The sequence below is a fragment of the Passer domesticus genome, chromosome 8 (genome assembly GCF_036417665.1).
Source record: "Passer domesticus isolate bPasDom1 chromosome 8, bPasDom1.hap1, whole genome shotgun sequence".
Lineage (NCBI taxonomy): Eukaryota > Metazoa > Chordata > Aves > Passeriformes > Passeridae > Passer > Passer domesticus.
Genome location: NC_087481.1, coordinates 24,719,394 through 24,731,919, shown reverse-complemented (window position 1 = coordinate 24,731,919; position 12,526 = coordinate 24,719,394). Strand labels below are relative to the sequence as shown.

At 60.4% G+C, this 12,526-nt stretch overlaps 1 protein-coding gene across 1 annotated transcript; it reads right to left on the bottom strand.

Annotated features, from left to right (window-relative positions):
- Positions 1-2,123: 2,123 nt before the first annotated feature.
- Positions 2,124-2,666, bottom strand: NEUROG3 (neurogenin 3). Its single transcript, XM_064429327.1, has one exon. The coding sequence runs from the start codon at positions 2,664-2,666 to the stop codon at positions 2,124-2,126; it is 543 nt and encodes a 180-aa protein (XP_064285397.1).
- Positions 2,667-12,526: the final 9,860 nt, after the last annotated feature.

The following is a 12,526-nucleotide window of genomic DNA, read 5'->3' as shown; positions in this document are numbered from 1 at the left end:
CCAAATAATGACGGTGTTTCGCCTGTGGCCACACACAGAGGCCTTAGAGCACTTTGCAGACTGTTAGAGTAGGAAAACAATACACAATTCAGCCAGGAAGGGGGGGAAGGGGCACGAATACTATTAGGTCTTTCATTCTGCCTATCTGATCTACGACACAGATAGATCACGTTCAGGGCTATAAGGGTACACACAGAGATAGGAAGGAGCACACGGCCTTTTCCGAGCCCCCAGCCATGTCCCACGGCCAGCGTTTCTCCAGCAATGTGGGTGTTTCAGTGAACAGGAAAAGGAGGGGGGCTCTGCATAGATGGGAGGGTCCCAGGAGGTGGCAGAAAGTGCAGATCTCCAAAAAAAGCTCAAGTAGAAAGTGAGATCTGCTCACCTTGCCTGTCAGCACTGGCCCCGTGGTGCCCTTGCTCCCTTCTCCGGGTGTGTGGGACACCTGCAGCTCCTCTCCTGGGACAGTTTGTTAAGGGAGGCTGGATCAAGTGCAGGAGTAAGAGGCCACTGCTTCTCCAAAATCCACCGGGCCCCGTCTGTTTTCTGCTCTGCAGTGTGTGGTTTAGCACCAGGGCCATGCCGGCCTCTCCCTGTCCCCACAGCCCACCTGAGTGGACAGCCCCCCAGCAGCTCCCGGAAGAGACACATCGGGAAGGGCTCCTGCTCACCGTCTGGGGGACAACCGCGCCGTGCCCCGGAGCGCCTTCAGCACCATGGCCAGAGCCCGCGGCGCCGGGCGGGCCGGGGCTGGGGCGGGCCCCGCTCAGAGCACCCACCGGCACCCACCGGCACCCACCGGCACCCACCGGCACCCACCGGCACTCGGCACCCAGCGGCACCCTGCCCTCCCCAGCCATGGGGCCGCCCCCTCCAGCCCGCCCCACGGCCCGGAGAGGGCAGGAAGGGGACGGGGGGAAGAAGGAGCTCCCTGTTGTTGCCCCCCCATGGGCGGGACGAGCACCCCGGGCTGCCGCACCCGGTGCGGTTCCGCCGCTGTCGCTGCGGTGCGGGAAGGGGAGGTTGTGGTTGCGTGGTGGTGGGGACAGAGTTGTTTGTGCGTGCGGCTTTGTTTCCAGCACCCAAATTTCTTTTGTTCTACAAATTGCCTCAATAGCGTCTCTTTGCCGCGGGCAAGCGGGCTCGGCTGAGAACAATTAGCATCACAATGGGCTTTTGGCCCCGCGGGCCGCTTTGTCTGGCGGCGGCCGCCCCGCCGGGGCAGCGCGGGGCGGGGAGGCGGCCTGGCCGTAAATCTACCAGCTACAAATTGAGCCCCGGCAGGAGAGGGTCGGCAAGGGCTGACGGAATTCATGCGGGTTCTCCTCTCGCCGTGGCAGCGGTGGTAGCGTCTTTCCCATCTCCTGAGCTGGTAGCTGGCCTGACGCTCCCCCGCCCCGCTCAGGGCTTCACGCTCCGGCTGCTGCCCCCGTGCCCCGGCTAAACCCACCCCGGGGCCGGCCTGAGGCGATGCTGCCCCGGGCACCAGCGCTGCTCCAGGTGCTGGAGCGCCGTGTCCTTAAAACAGCCCCGCAGCCGGGCTCACCTCACCTGGGGACGGGAGCGGCCGCAGCTCTGCGGGAAAAGGCACCTGCAGAGAGAGGCCGGTTTGAATCCGAGCCTGGGCCTCGACGGGCACACGCTGCTCCGCTCTCCATCGCCGCTGCGGCCCCGCAAGGGAGCGGCCCCGCACCGAGGGAGCCCCCGCGGGGCCGGCGCTGCCCTGCCCGGCGCTGCTGCGCGCGATTTTGGAACTCCCGGAGAGCCCTCGGGCATAAAAACACGGCGTCGCACAGGTCTGGCCGCGACACGCTTTATTTTTCCCTCTTCTTTTTCTTCAGAAAACCCAAAATATAGCTGCGGGTACAGACAGCTGGACCGCCGCTGCTGAAAATACTCTTATATACAAAATACATATTTGTTACGAAATATAATCAATAAATACCGATAGCGACAAATTAATATAATTTACCGTTAACGAGTACAAAACCGTGATCTGTTTTTGTTTTTGCGCTTTCCAGCGGAGCGGGACGGGGCGGGGAGGGGGCAGCGGGGGTCCCGCCGCCCCCCCGCTCTGCCGGCTCTGTGAAGCCACCTCGGGGGGACATTGGCCGGGCTGCGGCTCAGAGGAAGGCGGGGAAGGCGGCGGGGCCGCGGCGCAGGGCGGCGGGCGGCGGGGCCGCGGGGCAGGGCGAGTCCCAGGGCCCGGGGGAGGCGGCGGCGGGGGGCGGCGGCGGCGCGGGGGGCTCGGGCAGGTTCTGCTCGGCCAGGCGGAGGCTCTGTGTGAGCGCCCAAATGTAGTTGTGGGCGAAGCGGAGCGTCTCGATCTTGGTGAGCTTGGCGTCGTCGGGGAAGGTGGGCAGGACGCTGCGGAGGGCGTCCAGGGCGGAGTTGAGGTGGTGCATGCGGTTTCTCTCCCGGTCGTTCGCCTTCATGCGCCGGCTCCTCTTCTGCTTGCTGAGCAAGCCCTCGTTGCGCGCCTTGCCGCGGCCCCGCCGCGCCTTCCCCTTCCTGCGGGCCGCCGCGTCCCGCGGGGCCAGGGCGGTGCGGGCCGGCGAGGCGCCCCGGCTGCCCGCGGAGACCCCGCCGGCCGCCGAGGACGGGTCCTCTGCGCCTCCGAAATACGGCTGCCCTTCGTCCGGAGAGCGGTCGCTCTGCGGGGCCATCCTGAGAAGCCAACCCCGCGTGGGCCGGCCCGGCAGAGCCCTGTCCCCCGCGGCTGTGTGCGCTGAGCCCGGGGGCACAAGGGCGGCTCTGGCTGCGCGCTCCGCGGCGCTCCCCGCGGTCCCTCGAATGCGGGCAGGAGAGCTTGTGCCGCCGGCACACGACTGCCGTTAAGCCCCTATATATAGGGCCGGCAGACAATGGGGATTTCCCGGCCGGGCGGCGTGTGCGCCCCCCCGCCCGCACCCACCCCTTGGCACGCTTTTATCTTATCAGCCCGACGGGAGCGTGCCGGCTCCGGCACCGCCCGCTGCCCCGGCCACGCCACGCGAGACCTCGCCGGCTTCCACGCCGAGCCGTGCCGGGACCCCCCGGCCAGCCCTCCCCGGTTCGGGACCCCCGGGCCGAGCCCGTGCGGGGGGCTGCACCACGGCCGGGGCGGCCGCGCTCTCCGGGGCTCCTCCGGGGTACAGTGGGGGTCGGGGCGGGGTGCAGGGGCTCAGCGGTGACAGAGGGCTCCCCAGCACTCGGCTGCGTAACGCGGGGAAACCCCGGCCCCCCGGAGTGGCCGGGGACGCCCTGCCGGGCCAGGCGGTGTCTCAGCCGGTGCCAGACGTGAGGGTCCAGCTGGCACCATTCCCCTCCGCTCCCCTCGGCACAGCCACAACCCCTTCCCGCTGCTCCGGCGCCGCGGGGCACTCCCGGAACATCCCCTCCGATGTTCCAGCCGCTTCCCGTCACCCTTCTCCTCGCCCCTGCAGCGCCGGGAGCATCCCCGCGCCCCCCGCGCACCGACCGGCGAGGGCGGCGAGCGCCAGCACCGGAGGGCACCGAACGCCCTTCTCCAGCCCCCACTGGCGTGGTGACTTTGCTCCCACAAGGGAAACAGAGGCTGGATCCCGCGGGGGAAGGGCCCCCCGAGGGCCCGAGGCCGCCCCCGCCCCGCGGGCCCGGCGCGGGGCGCGGGGGCAGCGGCGCTGCCGCGGGAGCTCGGTGCGCAAAACGAGCCGGGCACTTTTGCGCACCGGCTGCGGCGGGCGGCGGGGAGCGCCCGGGCCCGGGACACCTTTCCCCGGCGGAGGGCGAGGGACCGGGAGCAGTGGAGCCGGGCTCCCCCTGCACGGCACGCCGCCCCCGGGGGTGCGGGCAGGGCCGCGGGGAGGGCGCAGCCCCGGCGGGGCCGGAGTCCCCCCTCTCCTTCACCAAAGCGGCGCCGCGGAGCGCGGTCGGGGCTCCCCGCGCCGGGAGCGGCCGGAGCGGCCCCGGCGGGCGGCGGCGGGGCGGGGGGCAGCTCCCCCTGCCCGGCCTGGTCCCCGGCCCCACCGGGTGGCCTTGGGCGGCGCGGCACGCTGCGGCGCGGGGCTGTGCGCGCTGCCGGCCCCGGAGCGCGGTGCGGCGGGCGGCCAGCCCCGCCGGGAGCGAGGGAGGGGGAGGATGCCGAGGGGGGCCGGCCACCGCGGCGGCTCGGGCGCCCCTTCTCGAGGGGCGGCTCGGAGGGCAGCGGAGGATGAATAGGAAGGGCCCGGCGGGGTTGGTTTTTTTTTTTTGTGCCTGTGCAATTGGATGACAAAAAAATCTGGCGAGCGAGTTTCCAAGCCTCAGACTGCCCACTTCAAACGTCCTTCAAACAAAAGCTGAAGAGGAAAAGAAAGCCCCACCTGGTACCGCTGTTTGCTAAAATAATAATAAATAGATTTCGTTTAATAAATAATTACAAGAGATTGTAAAGTGGAGTACTTTGGGAAGCATTAATCATGGGGCTGGGGGCAGACATCACCTGCTGGCAAACAAGACAACTTTATTGTTAAATCACCTTCCCACTGCCACTTTCCGATAACTCCCTCCCGTCGCCACAAAGCCCGGCCGGGGATGTTTACTCATAGTTAGCATAACAAGCACCATATTACCACGAACGTGATAAAAACCTGCGGGGGCACCGCTGCGGGCTCCCGCTCACACCTGGCCGGGCCGCCCGGTGCGGAGCTGGCACCCAACGGCCCTTCCAGGAGGGGCCCTGCTGCCGTTTACATTGGCCTGCTTTATGCTGCTTTATAACAGGTTTACTGCAATCCCTATCTCCCGGCCCTATTTGCCTTATTTTATTGAAAACATATGGTAACCAGAGCGGCCCCGGCGCATCCCTCGCCTGCCAGGCGTCGGGAACGTTTGGCGAGCCGAGGCTCGGCCGCAGCCCGCCCGCCCGCCCCTCGGGGGCTGTTTGCCCGGGAGAGGGGAGGGCACACAAGGCTGAGCCCCCTCTCGATCCTGGGGGTGACCCCAGGGCTCGGGGGTCCCCGGCCGCTCCGCGCCCGCCGCCCATCCCGGAGCCGCCGGTGCGCTCCGGCCGGGCCGGTGCCGCGGCGGTGGCGGCGGCGGGCGCACGGCAGAGGCACCTGCCCCGGGGGCCTCCCCGTCGTCCTTCCCCCGCTCCCTCGGGCCGGGCTGCCCAGGAGGTGCCGTGATTTGCGCTGCCATATGTCGGGCGGGTCGGCGGAGCAGCTGCCGGCCCGGCCCTACCTAGCCGGCGCATAATACCTGCGAGCCCCGCGTCCCCCTTTGAGAGGGCAGCGCGGCGGGGCCGGGCCCGCGCCGCTGTTTTGTGACTTTATTGTGGCGCCCAACAGATGCACGCCGGCCCCTCCTGCCCCTCGGCCCGGGGCGAGCGCGCTGCTCGGGACACAAGGAGCACAGATGCCAGGCGCAAGGTGCGCCAGATGCCCCGCTTTGTGAATTCAAACAATATTTCTCCCTTCCTCCCTCCTTTTCCTACAAGAGTGGGAGGTGAAGGGGCGCAAAAAGAAATGTGTATATATATTAAAAACCAGTGTGGAGAGGAAAGGCGAGCCCCGGCGAGAGGCGGCCGGAGCGCGTCCCCCGGAGCCGCCCCAGGGAGCGCACGGGCGGGCGCGGCCCCGGGAGGGAGCCGGCCACGGGCAGGGGCCAGGAATGCCCGCCGGGACGGAAAGAGCCGCCTCGGGAGCTCGTTCTGTACCTCCTGAGCGCTGACCTGGACACCACAGAGCACGGTCTGTCCGCTCAATGGGTACCTGAGGGGTGGAAGCTCCCGAGCGAGCCGATGTGACCACACATTTGTTATCACACATCAAAATGTCCCTTGGGGCCACGAAAATGCTTCAAGGGCTGGGAGGGCCTCTGCTGTGAGACAGCCTGAGAGGGCTGGCGGTGTCCAGCCTGGAGAAGGAAAGGCTCTGGGGGGACCTTAGAGCCCCTTCCAGTGCCTAAAGGGGCTCCAAGAGAACTGGAGACGGACTTGGGACAACGGGCACGGAGTGACAGGACAGAGGGGTACAACGGCTTCAAACTGAAAGAGGGCAGGGACAGATGGGATACTGGGAAGGAATTCTTCACCATGAGGGAGGTGAGGACCTGGCACAGGTTGCCCAGAGAAGCTGGGGCTGCCCCATCCCTGGAAGTGTCCAAAGCCAAGCTGGACAGGGCTTGGAGCAGCCTGGGCTAGTGGGCAGCATCCCTGCCCATGGCAGCAGGGAGTGGAGCTAGATGACCTTTAATATTCCTTGCATCCAAATCATTCTATAACTCTCCGATTGTGCACAAGGATAAATAAGCACTGGGATGAGGGATGCTGTCACTTCACCAGAAGAGGAGAAGCCCTGATGGAAAACCCAAGTTTTCAGTGTGCAATCCCACTCCACGGTAAACCTCTCTCCATGCTTATGTGCCCTCAAAACAGCCAGACAGGAGCTGGCTTCATAGGGCTGCAAGGGCATACAGCTGTTCTGAGACATTCTGGATCAGAATGCAACAGTCTTCAGCAGAGAAAAAACCTGGATTATCTCTGGATAGGAGAGAGGAAAGGAAGAGAAATACCATGGAGAGGAAAGGCAGGAAACAAATGCTGAGTACACGAGGGTCAGTCTGTGATGCCTGCAGGTGGGTCCTGTGAAACCTGTTACCTTAAAGTATTTATTCAACCATCCAAGCATCTACCCAGGCAGAGAAGGATGGTCCTCACTCCTCTGGGAGTCAGTCTCCTCCTGTCATTCCCAGCTCTGCCAGGCTTGCTCCCCTCTCCATTTGCCTGTCTCACCTGCCATAAAAAAAGGGTTTCTCCTCCACCCTGTTGCCAGCCTGGGCAGACAGGGTGGGTTGCACATCTCCCTCACTTAGGTTTCCCAAGTTCTTTAAGCTTCACACCAAGTTTTGGTGAGCTCTGACAGAATCCAGCAGCACTCAGACTTCAGCAGCTGGCAGTGGTCAATTTAGCAGCCACCAGCTGGGCAACACAGCTTCAGTACTCGTCTGTATCAACTCTCCTTTGGCCACCAGTGAATAATTACAGACCACGGTTATGCTGAGCTCAGACTGCCACCTTTCTGACCAGCCCTTCGTTCCCATAAGGATAAAAAGATGACTTCTGGCATTTTAATGCATGATGGGGTTAGAAGCACGGCAAGCTGGTCACATGGATTCTCCCTGAAATTCCTCACTGCCCAGGTGCCCATCAAACAGACACATGGTCCTTAATGGCCTCCAAAAATGATTAAAGATGTGCTTTCCTCTCTTGGTTTAGAGTCTCCACCAGTCAGACTTTGAACACACCAGAGCTGGCTTTTGGGAAGCAAAAAAGTTGCTAAAAACCAGGAGTTTGAAAGGAAATACCCTGTCCAATGTGAAAAAAGGGCAGAGGTGCCCTGATGGACTCACACACCTCCCACCCCTCTACAGAGATTCATCGAAGCCCTCAACATGAGACAGAGCAAGATGGAGAAAGGGGAGGGGGGGTGTGTTTAACCCTTTCTTTGCAACTGAATTTGGTGGCAGGTCGCTGCCACCACAGAGAGATGTGCCCCGTGTGGTGCAGGGCTCACTGCTCAGGCTGCCAGAGGGATGTGACTCAAACCTGTGCTGTGGATATTTCCCCACTGGCCTCACGCCCTAAGCGGCTCATGCTCCTCCCATCGCCATTCCCGGCTGTGCCATCCACATCCCTGCAGTGCTGCCATGACTGCCCCACAGGGTTTAATGTTCTTGTAGCCCCACACAACCCCAGCCACACCCACACTCCGGTGCACGACCCCATCCCCTCCCGGTGCCTTCCCATCTTCATCCTTTCAGCCTCGGGAAGCACCATCCCTTGCTAGTTTCCCATTCCCTTGCAGGTTTCCCTAGTTTCCCATTCCCTTGCAGGTTTCCCTAGTTTCCCATTCCCTTGCTCCCTTCCCCACTCCTCACACCTCTCCTCCGGCACATCCTGCACGGCTGTCCCTGCCAGGCAGGCACGGTGCCCCACTGCAGCTCCGCAGCCATTCCTGCCCATCTGCACTCCCAGCCCCTCGTGCAGCACTGGGCTCCATCTGCCAAACTCCCAACCTCTGAATTGGAGCCTGCTCCTGTCCTGCAGCACCGCGGTGCTGCGTGGGAGAGGGTTGTGCATCCAGATGGGACCATCTGCTTCCCCAAGCCCAGGTGTACAACAAACCTGGGGAGCCCACAGGCAGCACAGCCAGCCCATGCCGGGACCTCTGTAAAGCGAGCACCCAGCTCCTGTAGCTCAATAAAAAATCATGTATTTGCAACATTTATTTTTTTTTAAATTGTGTGTTTCCACCCAGCTGTAATCCAGCAGTTTGGCTGCAGCAAGACAAGCCCCCAGCAGCCTGTGTGTGTGATTTCGGTGAGCCACAACCTAAACTCGTGCCAGCAGGCTGCAGTGGGAGGACGGCGATGATCTCAGGGCAGGTAACAGCAGGGAGAGCTCGGAGCAGAGGCCACCTGCGTGCAGGCAGAGCACTGTCACCATCTGCCCCAGCTGCAGGGAGGGGAGCAGCGCCAGCCCTGCCCGCGCAGCTGGGCTTCACTGGGCTGGGGGCAGGGATGCTCCAGCCCGTGTCCTCAAGGGTCTCAGCATTCCCGGGTTTTAGCAGCGCCCTCATCGTTTTCCTTCACTGGCAGGCAACCAGCCCCCGTCCCCCCCAGCAGGTGCCGGCGTTTTTTGGGGTCTCTGGCTCCAGCAAAGCCCCCGTGCACAGGGTACATTATCTGACACCCTCCCCTCATCTGACATCCCCTCAGTCCGGGGGCTACACCTCCCTCCCCCAGCTCTTCACCGCAATCCCCACCATTTTCCACCATCATTTAAGTTTCTGAAGTAATTTCTTTTTTTCTTTTTTTGTCCTTTTTTTTTTTTTTTAAAAAAGCAAACCATCTACCATATGTTCTCCCCTGAAAGGGGCAATTGTTAACAGATCATTAAAACACCGTGGCGAGTGCTCTGAGATTCCTTCCCTCAGTCTTACGCTTTATCCCGTCTCTGTCACCCTTTCAATGCGGCTTTGAGGGCTCTGCTTTTCTAACTTCCTTCTCGGGGGGGAAAAAAAAAAAGAAGAGAGAAAGAGCCACTAAAATGACCCTCTTCACAGCTCTCCTCCTTGCTTTTCAATGTCCTTTGCGACACCCAACTATAATTAGGGTGGGGGGCTGGCGTGCCCTGCTGCTGTCACCGGGCTGGGGGTGGCAGGGCCACATCCTGCCCCGTTCACAGGGTGCCAGGGCTGGGAGAGCAGCATGACGAGTGACAGGGGTGCTGCAGGCAGCCTCTCCTTCCACTGCTGGGCGAGGGGACTGCTTGTCTTGGGAGGCTCTAACAGCACATCCCAGCCAGCCTGGTGCTGTCCCTGTTCCGGGGATGGCACACACGTGTACAGACACAGACAGCATCGCTAGAGACCTCATCTCTGGAGATCTCATTACCTAGAGACCTCATTCCCTAGAGATTTCATTCCCCAGAGTCCTCATCCCCAGAGACCTCATTCCCTAGAGATATCATCCCTAGGGACCTCATCCCTAGATATTTCATTCCCTAGAGATCTCATTGCCTAGAGACCTCATCCCCAGAGACCTCATCCCTTGAGATTTCATTCCTTAGAGACCTCATCTCTAAAGATCTCATCCCCAGAGGCCCCATCCCTAGAGACCTCATCCCCAGAGACCTCATTCCCCAGACACCTCATCTCTAGAGATCTCATTCCCTAGACACCTCATCCCTAAAGATCTCATCCCCAGAGACCTCATCCTTAGAGACCTCATCCCCAGAGGTTTCATTCCCTAGAGACCTCATTCCCAGAGATTTCATCCCCAGAGATCTCATTCCCTAAAGACCTCATTCCTAGAGACCTCATCCCTAGAGACCTCATCCCTAGAGACCTCATCCCTGGAGACCTCATTCCCCAGACACCTCATCCCCAGAGACCTCATCCCCAGAGATCTCATTCCCCAGAGACCTCATTCCCCAGAGACCTCATCATCCCCAGAGACCTCGTTCCCTCGGGTGCATCAGGTGCTTTCAGCAGCACAGATAAATTTTGTATGGAAATAAGCTAACAGCTGGCTAGGAAGTGAGCTTAGCCCAGAGATGGAGTGTGGATATTTCACCTGCCTTTCCTGGAGAACTAACACTCTTTTAGCAAATACCAAATGATGGGAAGATGGAGACCATCAGGGGGTGGACCACTTCTGCCTGAGCAACAGCCTGGGGTTGAGGGACACTTCCTGCAGGCTCTGTACTCCTGTGATCAGGAGGGAAGGGCTTTCAGAACTCACACAGACGTTCCTTACCTACATCTCCCCTTCCACCACGGATTCGGCCATTTCTCCAGAGGGCCTTGTTCCCCAGCTCATCCAGCCAAGCTCCAGGCACAGTTTGCACCTCTGCTCCACCTTTCCCAGCAGCCAGCACTGAGAATTTGCACTTCCCCATCCTAGCAAAGGAGTGTGCTGCATGAGGCCTGAGGGAGCACAACACCCCTGCTGGGAAAGAGAGGGAGAAGCAGCTGCCCCAGTCAGCAAAACCCAGTAACGTTTGTGAAAACCACAGACACTTCCAAGCCCTGCACACAGACTTCTCCAAGAACCAATATTCCCCTGCAGCTCAGCTTTGCCAGGGCCTGCATGTAGCTCCAGGGACCTCAGGGGGCTCCATTGCCCCTGGCTCTTGCCCTGCAGCCAGCAGGTTTTCCCCAGCACCCTCCAAACCCTGCTGTGTTTATTTCAACCCAGGAAGGTCCAGCCTCGAGCTGGAGGGGGCAGCGCTGCTCTGCTTTGCTCCAGCATCCTGGGAACAGGAGCCAGGAGCTCCCTGTGCTTCCCCAGGCAAAACCCCCCATCCCAGAACCCTGCTGCTGAATCTCCAAGCAGGGCTGGGCACTGTGGTGGGGTTGGGATAGAAAAGCAGTCCCCAGTGCCAGGAGGATGAGGTGGCTTTGTCCTGGTGTGCACATCCCAGGCAGGTTGGTTCCCCCTCTTCTCCCTTCCAGCACAGCAGCTTCCAGCTCTTCATCGAGGACAAAACTTCCTACAGAAAAAAAAAAGAAAAAAAAAAAGAAAAAAGCAGGTACCTCCTGCAAAGGAGGAGGTTGGAATTGCTGGGGACTCCCACTTTCCTGGGGACATTTAACAGCTGCCTTTGCCGAGGGCTCCGAGCGCTGCTGCGGGGCAGATTTATCCCTTAGAGCTGCAGACACTCCAGGGCAGGAGCTGAACCCAAACCCAAGCAGTTCCTCCATGCCCAGCGGAAACCCAGGTGGAGCTGAGTCACTTTCGAGCAGCCCTGGGTGCAGGGCTGCTGTTTGTTTGACAAACAAACAGCAGCACTGCTCTCCCAGCACAGGGGAAGGCGCTGCCCTCTCCCTCTCCCCAGCAGGCACAGGCATGAAAGGAGGATGCAGACCCCAAGCAGCTTCTGTGCCAGTGGTGTTCGTGGTGGAGATGATTTCCCTGGCCCAGCAAGGGGCAGCACCTGCCCTCTGCAGCTCAGCACCCACCACATCATTTCAATTCCTGAACCCACACAAGAACCTTTGAATCATCCGCTGGTGCAGAGAAGTCATGAATGCTGGGAAGCCCTAGCAAAGGAGCTTTAGGAGCACAAATCTACAAACCAGCTTCTAGCTAAATACATCTTAACACTGCTATTTTTCCCCATCAGGGGGCAATCAGCTCATCCCACCTCTGAGGAATGAAGATGAAGTTGTAAGCAGCAGCTGTGTCCTGAACAGATGATAATCCCTGCCGAGGAAAGGATTCCTCTCGAAGGATTTCCTTGGAAGCTGTGCCTGCACAAAGGAGCTTCTCGAAGCAGAGCAGGGGAAAGGGCCACTGAACAAACCCTGGTGCCCTGTGGATGCAGGGATTTCATTCCCAGCGAGCAGGGATTCAGTGAGTGCCCTGCGGTATCCGTGCCACCAGAGGGAGACCTGCTCGCCATTTCCCCTCTGGATCCCTGCTAATTAAAGGTTTTTATTGATTAGTATTGATTTATTTATCATTTTTGGATCCTGTGCACGGTGCTCCAGCCGGGCACCCGGCTCACCCAGGTGCTGTGCCTCTGTGGCCTCACGGAACAGAGAGGTGAATCTCTTTTTCTGAACCCTGATGGAAAGCAGGAACACAAGGAGCATGAGCCACTGGCAGCTCACAGCTGACAGAACGCTTTAAAATTGCACACACAGAATAATCCACAGTTCTGGGATTTTCTGGAGTTGTCTCAGGCTTTCAAGGAGCATTTTCTTAAATCAGGTTAAGGATGCCTCTGTGAGCAGCAGCCACAGCTGGGCTGCTCCTGCCAGGAGGACAGGAATTAAATTAGATCAGCATTCTTCACCCATCTGAAGACAATTTTCTCATCGGCTCTCTGGAGAAGGCAGCTGAGCAGAGAATTGCTGCATCTCTCTCCTCCAGCCACCTCCCAAAAGGCATCACCCCTCCCTCCAGCCACCATGGCTTGTGAAACAAAGAGTTAATTTCCTCAGATCCTAGGGAATGGGAAGGGTCAGTAGTTTCTGAATCAATCATTTATTAAACAAAATCACACAGGGTTTACTTT

Excerpts from the sequence above, each read along its gene's own strand:
- NEUROG3 (XM_064429327.1), bottom strand. The coding sequence starts at position 2,666 with ATGGCCCCGCAGAGCGACCGCTCTCCGGACGAAGGGCAGCCGTATTTC.